The sequence below is a fragment of the Chionomys nivalis genome, chromosome 26 (assembly GCF_950005125.1).
Source record: "Chionomys nivalis chromosome 26, mChiNiv1.1, whole genome shotgun sequence".
Taxonomy (NCBI): domain Eukaryota; kingdom Metazoa; phylum Chordata; class Mammalia; order Rodentia; family Cricetidae; genus Chionomys; species Chionomys nivalis.
In genome coordinates this window covers 18,912,236-18,932,812 of record NC_080111.1, presented here as the reverse complement: position 1 = coordinate 18,932,812, position 20,577 = coordinate 18,912,236, and the positions used below count along the sequence as shown (strand labels likewise).

Here is a 20,577-nt window from a genome sequence, read left to right as displayed (position 1 = left end):
TTGCCAAAGACAAGGTAATCATAGTTATCTTAATGGGCAATGTAGACAAAGCAGTCGCCATGATGGCCCGACCTGTTATTGTCGGCACAGGCGAAGTGAACTTTATGGTGCCGTGACTCATATGGACCTTCAGTGCTAGCTAATCAATCAATCTTAAGGTTTTCAGGCATGAAATAGATAAGAATCCAATTATATTTTTGCTTGAGCTGTATAAGTAGAAAAATTCTCAGACAAATGGGGGGGGTGGAGCATTATTGGATCATGGCAAAAAGGGAATCTCAGCTGGTGATCAAATTTCCAGACTTGAGCATGTTTGCCAACAGAAAGCCGTTAATGGACAGACAACTTCCCCTGAAGAACCTTGACAAAACACCTGGAAGTTTCACAGCTGGCCTTTATTCATTTCTTCCCCAGTAGGACCTACAACCTTTTACAAGGGTAACTAGTTGTACACTGGCGAAAGAACACAATCAGACTTTCTGATTGACACTGGTACTGGGAGACCCTAAGAAACACTGTGAACCTCCAGCTAAAGTAGGGGCTTATGGAGTTCAAGTGATCATGGAGCTTTAGCTGAAGTCTGGCTCGCAGTAGGTCAAGTCCTAAATCTAGCTACAGTTGCTGCTGAGTGTCGCATCTGCCAACAACAGAGACAAACACTGAGCCCCTGGCAGGCACCTCTCCCTGGGGTGACCAGACAGTCACCCTGTGGCAGGGTGACTACATTGGATCACTTCCTCTGTGGAAAGGTCAACACTTTTTTATTTACTGGAAAGATACTTCAGGAGTACAAGTATGCGCCACTCCCCCAGAAGAGCCAAGACCTGTTGAGGTGTTGGCTGAGGGTTGAGGAAATGCAGAATGGGTGGCAGAAGGGAGTAGTTATAAATGTCAGCTAAGTCCACATGCCAGAACAAGGATTAGAGTGAACACGAGTGTTTCTGTCATATTTTGTTAGGAATGTGTTTGTACAAATATTTGTGTTTTCTTCCCTCAATTTCTTTATCGTGTAACATCAGTTAAAAGAATATCAATGATTATCATATTTAAAATTGTGATACTAAAAGAATGTCCCTCAAGGGATATTGCAACCTATTCTAAATTTATAATGCACTTGTGATTGTACGATATAGTTATAGCATGTGAGGTGAAATTATGAACTGATTAAATATATAATGCATTTGCTATTGTATGTAGAATAGTTATGTTAGATGTAATTATAACCTGATTATTTTTAATATTTGAAATTAAGCATGACTTAAGAAGATATGATTGTGTGTCAAGTTGACAAGAGTTGAACCTGTGATATCTATTATTGGTTGTCAAATTGACTACATCTAGAATTAACCAAAACTCAAATGGCACACCTGTGAGGGAATTTTTCCCTAATTAAATTCTTTGAAATGGAAAGACCCACTTCAACCTAGATTTTTTTTTGTACTTTTATATTTTAATTAATTATTTAACTTTTCCCAGCCCAGTCACAGTTTCCTCTCCCTCCCTCCTCTCTTCCAAGTCCCTTCCCACAATCCCCCATCCGCTCTTTATTCCTTCTCTTCAGAAAAGGGCAGGCCTCCCATGTATATCAGCATGCCCTGGCAGATCAAATTTGCAGTAAGACAAGGTACCTCTTCTCTCATTAAGGCTGGGCAAAGCAGCCAAGTAGGAGGAAAGTCTCAAAAGAGTCAGTGACAGTCCCTGCCACCCTGCTAGGGTCTCACAAGAAGACCAAACTACACAACTGTGACACCGGGCAGAGGGCCTCAGTCAGTCCCATGCAAACTCTCTGCTTGGTGGTCCAGTCTCTGGGGGTCCCTATGAGCCCAAGTTAGGTGATTCTATGGTGTGTGTGTGTGTGTGGTCCTTGGCTCCCCTGGCTCCCATCACCCTACCTCCACATCTTTCACAGGATTCCCCAAGGACCACCTAAAGTCTGACTGTGGGTCTCTGCATCTGTTTCCATCAGTTTCTGGATGAAGCCTCTGACGACTATTGGGCTAGGCAACGAACTAGGAGTATAGAAGAGTATCATTAGGAATCATTTCATTGACTTTTGGTTTCTGCCAGTCATGTCTGTTTCTAGCCTAGGTATCTGTTCTGTCCAGTCTCCGGGTCCTGGCTCCAGGCAATGTCAGGACTGGACTCCCTATCATGATCTTGGTCTCAGGCTGGACCAGTAATTGTTTGGCTATTTTCAGAATGTCTGCACCACCTTCACTCCCCACCCCCCCTATCTTGTAGGCAAGGCAAAGTGTAGGTCCAAGGTTATGTGGCTAGGTTAGGGTCAGGTTCTCATGATCTCAACTTCAGTGAGCTGGAATGCATAGAAGAACACCCTTGGTTTGCATGGAAGATCTACACATTTTCCTCCTTCTAATAGTCAGAGTCTTTCTGTTCTTAGTGGTTCACTTCTGAACCACTACCAAGGTGGTGCGCAGCTGCCAAGTACTACTTCCCAGTTAGGTAAAGGGGTTAGAGGATGGATTCACACAGTGAACCATTGTATGAGCTGAATAGCGTCTCCTGCACTTCAGCATGTGACTTTACTTGGAAGGATGATTAACTAAGATGAGGTCATACTGGAGTAGTGCATGCCCCTGATCCCACGCGGTTCCTCTGAAGGCTAAAGTCATGTGCCGCAAGCCAAGGAACTAGCAAGGAAAAGCCAGAAACAGCTTCTCTGCAAGGGCTGGGGCTGGTCCTGAAAACACCCTGATAGAACTTTTCTGGTTCCCAGACCGATGGGCAGTAAATGCCTGCCTTAAGCCAGTGTTCTGTGGTCGGACTTGATAGCCCCTTCAAAACCCCTTTGACTCCATTTTACTTAGCTTACTTGCCTGGTCTTCATTAGACTTTCAATAAATGTCTATAAAACTAATTAATTAAATAATTACTGTCAGCTCTTCTTTCTCTCTACCGGATCGCCTTGAAGGGATATGCTGGCTATTCTTGCTTCTACTTCCTATGCAGTTTCCCTGGAAAATTCTTGTACGACTCTCACATATTATGGGATGTCATTAGCAGATCATTACAGCAGTTTGTAATGAGGCACTTCTCCATCCCCAGAGTCTTTCCATTTGAAGGAAGATACTGCCTTCAACTGAACTGGTCCCCAGACTCACTCTACCCAGTGAAAGTGATATGGCTGCCCTAGTGGTCCTACTTAGAATAACAATTTGGCTTACTGAGTTCAGCTCCTCCTTTTTCCTCTTCCAAAGGAATCCAGCCTTTGGATATTGCAAAATGATGTTGTTTTATATATAAATGCATTGAGCCCCATCTATTGGTGCCCCGGATGAATCAGCCTGCTGGCAGTGGGCTGGATACACCCGTGAGTCTACATATTCTGTTTCGCTCTTCTGGAAATCGGTTCTGTCCCTGATAGGAAGGCTTCCCCTGGTTCAGTGCTGCCGATAGATGAATTACCCTGCTTCTGGGTCCGCCAGAAGCTTCAGACTCTCACTGGGAAATGTGTTTCTATGTCATCCTTTATGAATAGCAAATGTGAGAGTGTTAAGATTCTCTGCTCACCTCATTCATTTTTTCCCCATTTATTCTGTTCAGATGGAGGAGGCCAGGGCAATTTATTGTCTCCCTCTCAACCCAACTCCCAGAAGCCTGAACAAAGGGACTTTTTCCCTCCTACTTTAAACCTTGTCAAATATTTTGCACATTATAGGATTTTAATTCGTGTTTGCTAATGTGATGATTGCTTAAAGATAAAGAAATGTATGTAAGCAAGTGAGTCCAACTGGGGAAGCTTTGCTGCGTCATCCCCGGCTCTACAACAAATAACACAACAGATAAAGACCACGGTTTTGTTGGCAAGACATTTCCTTAGGGCAATAATGGTGTTATTATAACCCCAAGTTTATTTGGTCATTGTCACGGCCCCCTCGTCCAGCAAGGAAGACGCGCAACACCGGAGCTCTTCTTGCTAAGCAGTTTATTTCAGGACTTTATTCACAGCAATCTTTTCCCTTCTCTTTCTCTCCCTCTCTCTCTCCGGGCAAACCTCTCCCAGCCCTTAAGTAGGCCTGGGCCACCAACCCCAGATTGCCAGGTGGGCACTGCCCATAGGTCCACGCATATGCAAGCAGCTGACAATCATTGCGTGATAATAGCATAAGTCAGGCTTTAGCCATAGGAGTTGATTATCACAGAGAGCACTCGCTTTCGGGATCACAGAGGGCAGGAGCCAGCACCATCAGGTGCGACTCCACGCAGCTCTCTACACATTGCCATCAGGTGTGGCTTCACGCAGCTCGCTACAGGTCATGGCAAACCTTTAAAAAATATTTTACATTTATTTAGTGTGAAGGGTTTTGTGTTTGTTTGTGGGAATAGGATTTGAGACAAGGTTTTTCTGTATAGCTCTGACTGTCCTGGTACTCACTCTGTAGATCAGGCCATCCTCCAACTCAGAGATCCCCCTGCCTCTACCTCCTGACTGCAGAGATTATAGGCATGCACCACCACACCTGACGTTTCTTTCTTCCTTCTGAGCATAAGTCTGTATATCTACATGCCATGGTGCACATGCTGAGTTCAAAGAACAACTTTCAGGAGCTGGTTCTTTCCTTTCACCATACAGCAACCTGGGGTTAAACTTGGATTTTCCCTCTCGGTGGCCAATTCCTGATCACTGAGCTATGGCATCAGCTCAAACGTGACCCTTAAATGGATTTCTCTTTCCCATATTGTTCGCTGCCATCATTCTGCAGTTCCTAATGATCTGGCTTCTTTACCATCCTTCTCCCATGGACACCACATTAATTGGGAGCCATCACAGAGGATTGCTAGGTTGTTGGTGCCTCTCAGTACTGGGTCCGTTCTCTACCGTGCTCTTCAGAAACTTGGACCACCCTTCCATCTGTCCTCTCTCCATGCTGCCTTAAGGTCTGCTGAGTCCCCACTGTACCCAGGCTGTGGTCCTCAGATCCTCCTGCCCTCCTCTTTCTGTGACTGGTGCGTGTGGCTGTAGCTCAGGTCCCTGCAGAAAACATTCTTGCTTCCACTTCCCGTGAAGTCTCCCTTGGCAAATGCATTTACTCGTTTAAATTATCACGCGTCCTCCAGCCATCTGCTGCTGCCTTTCAAGCTGATCCTCCCCATCCAGAAACTTCCTGACTCGATGTCTCTATCCTAGGTTTAGCAGGAACCCCTAAACTAGTATGGTAAACTGTACCATGGTCTCACCACCCATGGGGTCCTCCATCCCTCCTACAGTCTCTGTCTCAGTGAAGCGCCAGTACCCACAAAGCTGATTACGACTTCCCTCTTCTTATTTGTCTTAATTACATAAAATTCTATGTCAACCCACTTCTTTCCAGGCCTTTGCCTTGGCATGTTTGTCTTTTGTCTGGGACATGAAAACAAGTTGCCTCTAATCTGTAGACCTGCTTCCTGCTGTCTGTGAACACCTGGAATAGCTTTGTAGAAAATGAGCATCTAATATTTTGTCACACCGTGAGGACGATTTACTGCCTCCTCTGTCAGGAGACAGTCTGAAGCCTGAATCCTGAGGGCTTGTAAAGAAGTCTGCCCGATCCAGCCCTGACGCATCTCTCTCTCCCTGTATTCTGAGAGATACCTCAGACGTCGAACGTCATAGCATGTTGGAAGAGAATCGTTTCTTGACTCTTAGCATGAGACTGATGAATGCATAGACACAACATCTCACCAACGGGCAAGGGTGGGGGACTATGGATGGCAAGTTTGGGTTCCAACAAAGCAGGATTTGTGCCTGCCTTGTTCTCCCTTCCTCGTTACCTGGCAGCAGTGGACTACTCAGAACATCATACGTGAGTACTGGACCAGGGAAACAGTTCAGATCCCGGTGCGCATTCTAACTGTTCCGTGCAGCACAATATCCCGGATGCTCCGCAGTCATACCATGGCACGATCCAAGTCTTGATGTGGCCATGCCGTAACCAGCTGCCGCCAACAGCACCTCAAGACAATGGCAGCGGCTCTCACGCTGCTGCGTTTGCGCATGCTACAGAGTTTTGGCCTGGAAGAATCACTTAATGACTATATAACTAAAGGCTAGTCTGTTTTCCTTTTTCCCCTTTTCAAGCCAAACCAGTGGGCATTATGTGTTCTTAGGTTTCCCAACTCTGAAAAAATAATATAGTAAACTCTCCTAGATCAGAACTGGTAAGAAAACTTTGACCGAACAATTTATATTGACACAAAGCCTCCATTCTATATTATTGATTTACCAAATGATTTTTTATTAATTTGTAAATTCCTAAAGATAATATAGCCACTGAATGTAAAATCCTATAAAGAGAATTTTTCCCATTACCTTCCATTCTCAATGTTGACAGAAAGTTTAACATTTTCCCCAGATATTTCTACTTTCTATGGACCTATGTGTAATATATATTAGTAGGATATATTGCTAATTTATATCCCCTGAAATTTAGTCTTCAAATCATAATTATAAATACCTTTCCAGATCAATGGATCTGTAGCTGTAATTTTGTTGTTTTTAAATTACATCTTTTTCCATGATCATATAAACACAGTATACTGATTATATTCTGAATAAAAGCCATTATACGAGTTCCAGGACTTTATTACTGGAAACAACAGTACAATAAATACACAGCAATACTTACTCGATGATGCCTTTATTTCTCGAACAGATAGTCTCCAAGTCAGAAAACTGTATCAAAGCACATGTGCATTTGTGGGCCTAATTTTTGGCTTGACTGTTTGTTTGGCTGTTGCTTATTTACAGACAGCTTCACGGGTTCCAGTTCCCAAGATGGGATTATATTCATCACATCATCTCCCCTTGTACCTTCACCTGTGAGCCTCAGGAGGACCCTTCTTCCAGCTTACGGTCCAATTGTCCCTTTGCAGGAATTTCTGTAGAATTTTTTTTATCGTTTTATTCCAGGGTTTCTCCCTTGCTCTACACAGGACTTGCCCTGCTGCGCTCCAACAGATGCCTGTGTTCTGTTGTTAACAGGAGATAAGCTGCCATGGGGAAGCAGAAGCATCAACATCTCAAAGATTAACATTAGAAAACAGCACAAAAGTGACCCCATGAAGTCTCTCTCTTGGCCAAAATGTTTGTTCCCTAATCTCATCCCAAGAAAACAGCCCCTGGAATTATCTTATTCACCTACCTACTGATGAACCTCTGGAAGGAGACCTTCATAATATTCATTTCCATTTTTACTCCCAAACCCTAGACTTTATAATAAAGGAGAGAAGTCCATGCTTCAGCAGATTCTCAATGCACTTTTCTTCCCCTGTAAGAACATTACCTTTAGTAAGCATTCCAAGTTTCCCAAAATATGAATTCCAATTTGCATTTAACTGTATTACCCTAGATTTAGTATTTCTTGCTTTCTGTATGTTTTTTCTTTTCTCGCTGTATTTTGACAACTACATTCTGATCAGCTACCAGGATACAGGTAGAGTAATTCTTTCTGTAGAGAAGCTTGCTGGCTTAAGCAAGACTGCATTAGCACAGATAGGCAGACTCTTGCCATGGCGAAGTTCTCGGGTTTCTGTCTTTATTGACTCCCGCAGGTTAGTAAAGAGTTTTTCAGGTATCTTTGAGCTCAGTGTTGAACAAAGAGAGTACTCTTGTTCTGGTTTACATATTTCCTAAAATGCAATCGTGTTTCTTGGGTGTTTTGTAATACAAATTCTAATTGGTATTAATAATAAAAACCTAGAAACAGATATTAGGGTTCAACCTGAAGGTCAGAAAAGCAAAACAACCAGCCACTGACGCTTACCTCTTCCTCAGTCTGAAATGATGATCCTGCCTCCAGGAATCCTTAAAATGAGGCTGCATCTGAGAGCCAACTCCTCTCATCTTATATTCCTTTCTAGGGCTGGAATTAAAGATGTGCACCACTGCTGTCCGGTTTCTATGGCAAACTAGTGTGGCTACTGGGATTGAAGGTGTGTGTCAGATGTTTTGATTGAGGGAGCCATTATAGAACTAGCAAGAAACCTGGCACTAGAGAAATTCCCAGGAATCCACAAGGCTGACTCCAGCTAATACCCTAAGCAGTAGAGGAGAGGAGGCCCAAACTGGCCTTGCCCTGTAGTAAGACTGATGAATATCTTAAATGTCACCACAGAACCTTCGTCCAGCAGCTGAAACAAAGGCAGAGACCTGCATCAGAGCTCCCAAAGTCCAGTTGAAGAGAGGGAAGGAAGGAGATTGTGAGCAAAGAGGTCAAGACTATGATGGGGACACCCACTAAAACAGTTTACCTGGGCCAATGGGAGCTCACCAACTCCAGCCAGACAGGGAAGGAACCAGCATAGGAATAAACTAGACCCTCTGAATGTGGGTGACAGTTGTATGGCTGGGACAGACTGTGGGGTCACTGGCAGTGGCACCAGGATTTATCCCTACTTCTTGTACTGGCTTTTAGGGAACCCATTCTCTTTGGATAGATACTTTTCTCAGCCTAGATATAGTAGGGAGGGCCTTGGACCTTCCAAAAAGCAGTGTGCCCTACCCTCACATTGGATGTGGGGGGATCGAGAGATGGAATGGAAGGAGTGGGGAGAGAGAGAATTTGGATTGATATGTAAAATGAAAAAAGATAGTTTGTTTTCTTTTATTTTAATTTTTTAGAAAATTTTTATTTTTAAATAATATGACTTTTTATTTATTATTTTACAAATTTTCACATACATGTGTACAATACTTTTTGATAATTTGATACCACTATTATCTTCTCTTCTCCTCATTTCTCTAAAACTTGTTTAGCTCAAATAGTCACCCTTGTATTTTGTGTTATTTATTACACCTTATTGTGACCCAATCAATTTAGTTAGTCACTTGGTTATTTATTTATTTATTTTATTTTTGGTTTTTCGAGACAGGGTTTCTCTGTAGCTTTGGTACCCGTCCCGGAACTAGCTCTTGTAGACCAGGCTGCAGATTATTTTCTTGAGCAATAGTACTATATTAGGGACTAAACCACTGATAACTGAGTCTTTCCGTCCCCTAGCAATCATTAAATGTCAGTTGTCCCTTTTGTATATAGCTCATCCATGATGGATTGGTGTATGCCCACTCTTGTGCACCTCTTTTACAGATAACTACCACTGGTGGCTTCATTGTCATAACAACCATGTTGTACCTAGAATATCCCATCTTATAGTACTCTTTCCATCCTCTGGCTCTTAAATTCTTTCTAAACATTCTTTCAAAATGTTGCTGCAATAAAAGAGCCAGTGATATAGATGTCTAGAGAAGAACAATCGAAGCTACTTATTCTCAACACTGCGCTGGCACCCAGTTCGCGAGCTTCGGGCAAGGGGCTGGAGGTTAAAATACACAGACACACACAGACAGAGACAGCGACACGGGTCATCCTTGAATTCCCCAAGAATGCCCCCTTTATTGTGTTCAGGGGCAGATTACATAGAGATAGCCACGCCCCAGCCAAACCCACCAGAAACCACTCTCCTGCCATCAGGAACTCCTGAGGTCTTGGTGCTCAGAGCAGCTGTAGGCACTCAGATCAGGGAAAAACAAGTTGCTTACAAGAAATTCAGGATCTGGAGTCTCACTGCTCCCAACACTCCCCATAGTGTATCTGCATTCCCTGATACTGAGAGTGAAAACTTCACTCACTAAACTAAGAACAGCATTAATATCTGCATACAAGCACAAATATTTAGAGTCATTTTGAAACATGTCCTTTTAGCAAAACAAGAAATGTAGACTTACCTCTCTTTTTTTCTTTTTTTTATTATTATTGAAAAAAATTCCGCCTCCTCCCTGCCTCCCATTTCCCTCACCCTCCCTCCACTCCACAACCCTCCCCCCACTCCTTTCCCCATCCCTCTCCAGTCCGAAGAGCAGTCAGGGTTCCCTGCCCTGTGGGAAATAAATAAAAAGGTGTGTGTCACCACTGCCTGGTCTGACCAGTGTAGCTGTTTTACTCTCTGATTTTCAAGCAAGCTCTATTTCCTAGACTACAAATGAAATATCACTGAAGTGTGTAATCTGCTAAAACATTTTTTAATGTTGCAGTAAAGAATTTTCACTTAGATGGGTGTGGGGATCTGGGTTTCACCAATCTAACTTTAGATTCAGTGCAAAGTAATACTTAATTGACTAGGTAAATTTTCCTCTATTGTTTATTGGTAACCTATTCCTTACCCATCTGTCCTCCCCCTCTGTCGGTCTGTGTGTGTGTGTGTGTGTATGTGTGTGTGTGTGTACCCCTGCATGTACCCAGAGGCCAGAAGACTCTGTCATAGGTCCCACTCTAGCCCTCTCTCCCCAATGTTCACTTGAAACATGGTATGGTATTCACTGGTCTTAGAGCTAGCTGTGTTCTTGGCTAGGGTGACTGACCAGCAAGCCCCAGTGAGCTTCCTGTCTCTTCCTACTGTAGTGTTGAGATTATAGGTAAGATAACAGGTAGGGTGGCCACACCTAGCTTTTTATGTATGTGCTGGGGATCCAAATTGGGGATCAGTTTCCAATACATGTACCGTAAATCCTCTTCACCACTGAGCCACCTCCCCAGATCCCAGTTCTTCCTTTTATAAAATGATGTTTTTATCATTTGTGTGTTTGGATGCTATAGAGGGGTGATGGCAGAGGACAGAAAAGGAAATAAAATTTTCCGCCCCCAAGCTGGAGTTTCGGGTCATTGTAAGCCACCTGATATGGGTCTCAGAAGTGGAACCTGGGTCCTCTAGACGAGCAGCAGGAGCTCTGACCCCCAGAGCCATCTGTTAGCCACTGTTCATTTTTATTATTCTAAACTTTACAGACTTTGCCGTGAAGGGCCACACCGTATTTCTTCTACAGTATGCATCTGCTTTAGCTTTTGTTCTGTGAGTTTTCCATGGCAACTGTCGCAAATCACTAGATGTATAGCGTCTGAATATTGTATTTGTACTGTATTCTAGCTCCAAAAGTTACAAGCTGACGTAAGTCATCACACACTAGTATTGACATGCTGTCAGGGTTGGCTTCCTTTCTGGTGTCTCTCAGGAAGGAGGTAGTTCCTCGCCTGTTCTGCATATAAAAGTCCTCCGTGTCCAAAGCCAAGCAGACTGTAGCACCTCTATCTTCTCTGTAGCCAGGGATTCTTCTCATCTTTTCTGTCTGACTCTTTGGCTTTTAAGGTCATTTGCGATTGTAGTGAACTCACTTGGGCAATCAGAGATAATCTCCTGTCTCGAGGTCTTATATTTTAAAATATCGAATATTCTTTTCCCATGCAAGGTAAATATCTAGGCATTAGGCCATGAATGTCTTTAGATTGTCAATATTTTGTCTACCACACCTGTGTTAAGCAAAGATCCTACTGAGTAAACAACAGTATTTTAATTGAATGATTGACAGCAATGATGAATGATCCATGGACTTAAGTCAATGTGCTGGTAATTTCCATAGTATTTCGCTAGCATGTCTGTTCACAACTGTTCCCTACTAGTTTTTGCGGTACTTCATCCCTGGTTCAGCTCATTCCAAACTTCTTCACAGTTTCTTGGCTGGAGCCACTGACCGTGGGCTCTTCTTCTTGCAGACTCGAGTGACCATGAGGACAAAAGTGCAGGTGCCTCAGGGGAGACGCCCTCCCAGCCTTACCCTGCACCTGTATACAGTCAGCCTGAGGAGCTAAAGGACCAGGTGGATGACACGAAGTCGGTGAAGCCCGAAGAGAATGAGGATTTGGACCCCTTGCCTGATAACTGGGAAATGGCCTACACAGAGAAGGGCGAAGTCTACTTCATTGAGTGAGTTTCAGGCATTTCCTCCAACATTGCCCCAAAGACCATAGCAAGAAATTAATTGTATTACTAATGTAGATATGGACAAAGAAAACATGCGTGTATTATTCTGCTAACAACTCAAAATGAGATATGGCCTCCATAGTGATTAGAATCCTAGATAGCAGCTACCCATAGCAAAGAATGAATGAAGCAACTGTAACACTATGAACTGCTGGGCGGTGGTGGCGTACGCCTTTAATCCCAGCACTCGGGAGGCAGAGGCAGGCGGATCTCTGGGAGTTCGAGACCAGCCTGGTCTACAAGAGCTAGTTCCAGGACAGGCTCCAAAACCACAGAGAAACCCTGTCTCGAAAAAACAAAACAAAAAAAAAAAAAAAACAAAAACAAAAAAACAAAACAAAAAAAAAACACTATGAACAGTGGGATATTAAAGAGACAAGTCTCCACGTGTTGTTATTTTCAGATTAAAAGGACTCTCAATTCCTCCTGTTGTGGTAACCCCCACCAACCAAAAAATTATCTTTCTTGCTACTTCATAACTGTAATATTTGCAAGTGTTATGAGGCATAACGTAAGTATTTTTGAAGATAGAGTTTTACCAATGGAGCCACGATCCAAGATTGAGAACTGTAGCTTTAAGGGATCCTTAAAAAAATGTTTGCCTGCTGCCTACATAGACATTTGCCTCAAATGAGAGCTTCCTAGCTTTTGATAGCCAGAAATATATAATATTATGTCCAGGACTTGGGTAGAATACAGTTGTTTCAAGCAAAGTATTTGCTGGTGACGGAAATCAAAGGTTTTAACAGTTGAGAGTGAACTCTGAGGTCAGGGGTCAATAAGATAGATTGCATAACAATCAAACTTCCTTCTACTGAGCTCCGTTGGGTTTGCTACTTGTCCTTATTAGTTTCTTTTGAGCGGAGGTCTTGGATGCTGCTCACCATGTTTATTGCTTACCAAAGAAAGAGAATATTAATCATTAGCTCATAAGTGATAGTCAATCCAAACTGTTATTCTTCACAAACTTTTTTCTAAGATATTTATGATTCTTATAATCTTTTATTATAGAAATATTTATATTTCTCTTAGCAATACATCCAGCTTTCATGTCTGTTATTGCTATTAGAACAACTTTTAAAATCATAATTAACATAATTGTCCTTATTTAGCAGCATAGACCATTATAATTTTATACATGTATACAATGTATAATAATGTTATCAAGGTAATTAATGTTCCCATCATCTCATATATTATTTCTGTATGTGGAGAACCCTCTGACTCTCCTCCTCCAGTTTTATGTAATGGATAATTAATAGCTGGAAACTGTAGGTACCCTATCGTTCCACTCAGAGAATAATTTTTAAAAGATACTCTAAAGTTGAAAGGTCTTGATCCAAAATTAAATCATTGATATGAATAAGACAATCAAAATGTTAATTAGAAATGATAAAAGCTAAAATTTTGCAAATCTCCGTCAACTCTTCTCTCCAAATTCGATGAACCTCAAAGGAAAAGAAAATAATAGAAATTGAAATTCTCAGTGTTGGAAGTAGATAAAAATACCTATGCTCTGACAACTCAAGAAAGATATTAAAATTGTCTTCCCTTTCCCAACTTACAGTGACTTATAACTTAGATCTCAATAGGCAGAGCTCAGTTGTGAAATTGAAATGTTACCACATACCAATATTTAATTCTCACGTGAAGCTGGAAACATCGATACATGTGGCCCAAGGAATCCATAATCAGGTAATTACTTGGTGCTCTGCTTGACTCCAGCATGGATGAGAAATGCAGGCTTTTACTAAAATGAACCACTAACCTTTATGTCTTGGCAAATTTAAATTAGTTTTTTTAAGGAATAAGATCTCTTGCATGGTTTTTATTTGTATAATCAATGACACCGAGCCATCTGGTATCAGTTGGTTGAAAGGAGAAAGTTATGTAGATGTTGTTAAATATAACCAAGTAAAAATCCTAGAAACATAATTTTGATATTGATGAGAATAACAAGGCTTCATTACAGACCAAGTAAGACGCTGACGTTCAGAGCAATAAATGTTCAGAGCAACGAGACTGATAGAATACATGCATTAATTCTGTAACACAGGATAAGTAAAGATACATTCAAACAATGAAATAAAATACCCTAGCACAAGTTGATAAAGGAATCATTTCTATATAATGTTTCTAATAATGCAGTCATGAAAACTTTCTTGATTTGTGCTTATAACATGAACTTTGCTCTTTAATTCGCTCAGGTTTAGGGACTGTGAAGGACAGGAATTTTGGAAGACAACAACCACGTCCTCCATTTATAATAAACAATGTCTGGGCATGGGAGGACATCACAAAATGATGCTCCTACTCTTCCCCTCAGTGGCCGGTATTAATATTCAAAGACTCATAAAATTTTGTTCTGGCTGTCAATCTTATTATCAGGTCAGGAAAGAGAAACAAATTGTCCTGAACAGTAAACGGCATTTGGATTTTAGGTAAACAAGAAACCTAGACAAGACCTAAGAAGTGGTCTTACTTTTCTATTGCTGTGAAGATACCATAGCCAAGACAACGTACACAAAGAAAGATATCACTGGGAACTTGCTTACAGTTTAGAGTCCATGACGAGCATGGTGGGGAGAATGGCAGGGAGCGTGGTGGCTGGCGGGCATGGCACTACAGCAGTATTTGGGCTTTTGGATGTTGAGACAACAACAGTGACTCAGGAAGAGACAGAGAGAGCTAACGGAATAGCCCTGGAGCAGTAGCTGAGAGCTTCCATTTTGGTCCACAAGCCAGAGGCAGAGAGGGAGATAGTCAACTAGAAAAGGCAGGTATTTTGAACCTTCGGAGCCCACCCCAGTGACACACCTCCTCCAAGGACACACCTCCTAAACATTCCCAGACATTTTCATTGAGTATCAAGCTTTAGAATGGAAGCCTATGGAAGCCATTCCCACTCCAAACAGCATAGAGGGAAAAGACTGCGGTGACAGACTTGGGAAATTACATTATGGGGATAGAACAGAGCTGTCCTGGTACAAAAATTGTTCTTACAAAGGCCTTCATCTCTGCATAAACTGGAAATACTCTACCACAAAAATCCTCGGAAATCGCTGCCTGTTTTTCATTTTGCTATATCATTAGTCATTTTGGAAGGTAAGCAAGGAATTGACGTTTTCATTTTTTCCGTTAGGTTTTGGGTTTTTTTTTTTTAATCTTTTAATCTTTTCTATGATGCTAGAGGGAAGGATCAATCAGAAATATATTGGGAACAGAGATAGGTTTAGGTGGGAAACTAAGACAGAATGGAGTAAACAATTCATTTCGTTTGAGGCCAGAGAAACAATATCAAGGTAAGAGTAAGTTGTTGGGCAGGGAGAACCTTCTTAAGTACTGAGCTAGGATGCTTCCAAGAGGAGCCTTTGAGCACAGTTACAGTAACAGAACAGCAAACAAGAACAGGCAGAAACACAGGAAAACTCTGATGGCTACAACAGCCTTATATTCAACTTTTCCTTTTCTGGTGGGTAAGAAAACCTCCAATCTTTTGGTAATTCTCAAAAACACCAATTTCCCACTCTAATCTAAAATGAATACTTTCTTAAAATGCAAATGGAAATGTCATCTAAATAAGTAAGCCAAATATTTATTCCAGTGTTTTAAAAGAGGAAAAAGCAGGGGAGTGATAAAGAAAGTGGAAGATAAAGAAGAAAGGTGAGATGGGTGGGGGAGGAGCTTCCCTTGGTCCTGCAATTCAGTGCTGGCCATGCCTCCCTGCTCTTCACCTTCAGCAGGGACAGACAGCTCCCAGCAGAGACCTCTCCCATCAAATGGCTGAATTTTGTCTTCTGTGAAAACAAAGATCTTTATAAAAGAGAAAATAAGCGAGATCTTTATTTTAAATAGGTGTATTTACTTCTAAGCAGAACTCAATTCTGAAACATTAATGAGTATATATAATTAAGTATGGACATAAGTACTGTAGTTTTAATTAAGGTGGCAAGTCTTCTACGCAATAATGTTTTAGAATACTAATTTATCTCATTTGTTATCACAGAATGGCTTTTAAGGGTCAGTTTATTTTTAAAAAATTTTGAGTGTGTGTGTGTGTGTGCATGCATGCTACCTGTGTGCAAGTGTTCAAGGAGGCTAGAATAGGACATTGAATCCCCAAGGCTGGAGTTATAGGCAGTTGTGAGCTCCAACCATGGGTGCTGGTAGCTGAGTTCAGGTCCTCTGGAAGAGAAGGAAGCACTATTAACTGCTGAACCATCTCTCCATCCTCAAAGGTCAAGTCCTCTAGACTTGTATTTAAACTTGTCAAACTTGTATTAGACTTGTTTTGTACTTAAAAAAACTTTTTGTTGTTGATTTCACACTGATGAATTAACGAGACATTTCTGCTTCCCATATTGATAAGCTACTCCTTCAGATGAATGATAAAAGCAGATTTTTTAGTCTTTAGAGTGACGTTTTAGTAGGAAGAAACAACTATCTGATAAAGTACTTTTAGCAAAATGGTTCTAAATCATGAGTGATCGTATTCTCCCAAACATACTTTTTAATGGTGATGACATATCTGGCAATTTTGAAGACTTATAAATGAATTACATTGCATAAAAGCTAGGAATTTCCTTTACTCAGCATCATTCATTAATATATTATCCTTTATAATAGGCAGACTACTCATAATAAATTCAAATGAGAAATATCCAAATGCAATTTTGAATGATTTATCCGACAGAGAATGCCCATTTTTTTCCAGGCTATGTTTAGATTACCTTAACAAAAATAGCTAATACATTAAACATTCACACTCTGTTCATTTAATTCTTACATTATGAAGGTGATGCCTACATAAATCAGTAGCTACTTCCCAAGAAGCCATGTACCCAAGAAAGATAGAGCTAGAATTCCTATTTAACAAATATTTACTATAGACATGCTGTGTGTCGTGAACAATTTGAAACACACAGTATTCAAAAAGCTAATGAGGTTCACGGTTGCATGCAGTCTAGTCTGTCTCCAGGAACCTTGCTCCTCAAGGATCTACCGTGGTGTCTAATTTTCATGTAGCATCACCTAGTCAATTTATAAAGGGCTTGATTTTCCTTATTTTATAGACAAGATTCTGAGGCAGCTTTGAATATATTAGCCTTCTCAAAATCCTATAGCTGTTACCCTGCAAAGCTGTTCTCAGTATTCCACCCTACCTCTAATGTGTAAGCAAACATTGGCCAGAGTGAACTCTTATATTACAAACACTTTGTGCTCAGTGCCTTTCTTGAGCAGAAATACCCTATCCCAGAGGCTGAATGTTCCATAGAGAAGAGTAGCCATGGGATTAATCTCAACTGACATGCTTTGGGAATCCTATTACATTGCTTCTTTGTTGGGAGTCAGTTGAGACACGGACACAAAAGAGGCTACGATTCCTTTGGCAAAATAAATAAATAAATAAAAACAAAGAGGCAACAAGAACCTATTTGTTTACTACATCTTCAAAAATGGTGTGGACATTGTGTCTTCTTAAGTAATGCATTTTTAATGTAAGGTTTTAAAACTGGAATCACATATGTGAAAACAATGTTACAGCTTTGTATGGTTTTAAAATCTGTGCCAGGGATTAAATCAAGGGAGATGGGGGGGGGGGAGAAGAAGAGGAGGAGGAGGGGGAAGGGAGGAGGAGGAGGAGGGAGAGAGAGGAAGAGAGACAGAGAAGGAAAGAAGAGAGAGGAAGAGAGGAAAAGAGGGAGGGAGAGAGGGAGGGAGATGAAGAGAGGGAGGAAGAGAGGAAGGGGGAGAGGGAGGGAGAGAGGGGTATACACACAGAGGCACACATACACAATATTTCTTTTTGTTGCTATTTCTGTATCTTGTTAAGTTTAAGTAAATCATCATTAATCAGGCCCAGCAAACAAATTTTTCAGTTGTTACCTAGAAGACAAAATATTTCAGAAATGTATGGGAAGAAATATAAACTAACAAAAATAGGCTTGGCACACTACTTCCAGGAACAAGGCTTGGACTTACTTTGGTACATGTTTTATAAAATATTGGATACACTTTATATTTTCCCTTCATACCTGTTTTCCTGTGCCTGCCCAAGATTCTTGGTTAATCTCCAGTCAAAAAAAAAAAAAAAAAGCATTTTAGACGAAATATTAAGTTTATGAAAACAATATTTATAATATAATTTCTTTTACAATATTTGCTAAATTCATGAAAAGAGATGAGATATAAATTCATATACTCATATTCATTTGAAAAAAATCTTAGGAATATTGTTTGAAAAGCAGTTCCCATAGGTGCCATTGATAATAGCTTTGTATTGCTTCTATCTTAATATGAAAAGCAGTGAAACTTTTAATAAATAGCATCTTAAAGCAAAAATATCCAAAGTTAATTATCAATAGCATATATCTAATCTAATCAGATATATATATATATATATATATATATATATATTGAGCCTCTATTGGTTATTTTTAATAATAATATAGAAGACAGATAAAGTCTGAGGTAACTGAGATAAGTGAGTTTTTTTTACTAATACGGCATAGGATGGAAGAAATTTATATGCCTTAAAACAGCTTTTGCTCAGATTTCAATAAACTATAGTCAGCAGTCTGAGTTATCCTTACTCTGATCTGTCCAACGAGCAATCCTGAAGACTGAATGTCTGTGTACACATCTCAAGAAGCCCTTGTCTCAACCTCTGCTGATCTTTTTCTGGAGAGCAGGAAGAAGCATTGCATCCGTGCACACATCAAATTTAAATTGTAAAAGAAAACAGTTCCAAAACTCATACAGTCGTGGAAATAGGTTTGGGTCCAGGTGACAATGCATGCAGAAAGACAGAATAAAAGGGCGGGAAATGGGAAGAGAATGGGAAGGATTCGTTGCGTGGCCCTAAGAACGGGCTTTGTATGCTGATTGGAGAAACAAGTAAGACAAGGGAGAAATACAGAATGGGGAGAAAACACAGGATGAACTGCGGGAACATTTTAGGTTCTGCTTCTAACGTACGCTGTGCCTGTTAATAGCATCATTTCGTTAACTTAATTTTTTTTTTGACAATGCGTGGAATTGAACCCGAGGTTTTACGCCCTCCTCCACAAACACTTCACCCCTGAGCTCCAGCTCCAGCCATTAGTTTAGTACAATCTTGGCTAGAACTCCCAAGACCCAATATTCAGATGCAAATTATACAGATATGAGTTCTTTAAAAGGCTTTATTCAGTGGGGGGAAAGCCAGCTTTGAAGGAATAAAATTTAATCTGCCAGTGACTTGAATGGAGAAGCTAAGTTGGTGGGAAGAACATTTTTCTAGTGGAGTTATTGTTGCCTGCTCAGCCCACACGCTCTCTTGAACCTCTAGGCACATGCAATTTAATAGAGCAAATGCCTGCCGAGTACAGGGCAATCAGCACGTTCAGGAGAGTTTAGGGATTACAGCCTTCAAAGAATATGAGATGTTTTCTTCTGAATGACTGGCAGGAGACTGAACTAGATCCCTGATAATGACCAGAGGGAAGGAGAGAAACATCTTCCTTGGAAAAGCAGAAACAACACATGGGTGTGGGGTTCCCTTCGATCTGGGTTCACAACAGTCCCTACCGTTCCATGCCACTGTCATCCAAGTCACCTTGAGCCTACCAACCTTAGCTTCTGCGTCCAAAGTGGACCAGAGTTTCATCCGCAAAGGCTGTTTAGCAGTAAAAGGTGAGAAGGAACTATCAGAAGGAAGAGGCGGTGTCTGGCTTTGCGGCACCGTGACTGCTGCACTATTGGTAGCTTCTCCAGATGACATGAAGCATGTTTGATGTGAGAAGATGAGCTCTTATCACTTAACCTACTGCTTCGTCAGCTTGGCAAAGGTTAAGGTCACAAGGTTTATGGGTATCCCCAATCTACTTGCAGGTCAATCTGTGTGTGTCTTCCAGGGTATCTTGATATCAATTTAAACTAGAATCGTGCATTTGAGTGAAAGTCCAGTTCCGGTTTATTATAGTCTGCGGTGTGTAGTTTAATGTTAGAATTTGGGTAGATATATAGGACAAACCATTTGTTTTAGATTTTCATCCAAATTATTAAATATGACGTCAACTAAACCTGCATGGATGAGCTGATGGATTCTTTTCACGACCGTTTAGCTTCACCCGTAGTGACTTGTAAATCGAGACATTACTGCGATTCAGAGCTCCTGGAAATGCATGTCCCATTTACCCACAAGAATAAGAACAGTCTCTGTGCAAATGGAACCAGATAGGTCCATCTCCATCAAAGCACAGTATGAATAAGCCCATCTGTGGAAAGCACCGTGTAGGATTACATGGCACTAGCATTTCCTTTTCATGTCATTTTGGTGGCGCACATTTTGGATAGATGTAGAAAATTGATGCCAAGCACCTAAATCTGCCCTAGCTAGGGAAGTGAAAAGAAATGCCTTCCTTGAATTCAAGAAAAGATAGCATTCAGATTGGGGTGTGGGGGGACTCTCAGTGATTCCATTCTGTGCGGTTTCCTGACCAGCATTAAATCCTACCCTCAAATGGAATTATTAAGGTTTAAAATACAAAATTGAAGGGAAGAGGGAAAGCTGTTTAGTGTGCTGTCTTCCAAATGCATTAAAAATATCCCCTTTGTAAGGCATCTTGGAGGAGCATGCAGATTACAAGGCTGCTAAGAGCCACTATTGAAAAATACTGTGCTGTGTCTTCATGTGGTGTTTAAGACAATTACTGGAGGTAACTACTACCCACGTTTCTTTCAGAATCATTTCTGAAGAACAGCTAAAAATACTGTTAACTATAA

The 20,577-nt window shown here is 41.1% G+C and overlaps 1 protein-coding gene across 9 annotated transcripts in view; it reads left to right on the top strand.

Annotated features, from left to right (window-relative positions):
- Magi2 (membrane associated guanylate kinase, WW and PDZ domain containing 2) overlaps positions 1-20,577 on the top strand; it is a 1,220,672-nt gene that overhangs the window by 788,044 nt on the left and 412,051 nt on the right. For all 9 annotated transcript variants that reach the window (XM_057758561.1, XM_057758559.1, XM_057758560.1 and 6 more), the window contains one exon: positions 11,544-11,754. In XM_057758561.1, the coding sequence (XP_057614544.1) occupies positions 11,544-11,754 (211 nt within the window). The remainder of the gene's footprint in view (positions 1-11,543; positions 11,755-20,577) is intronic.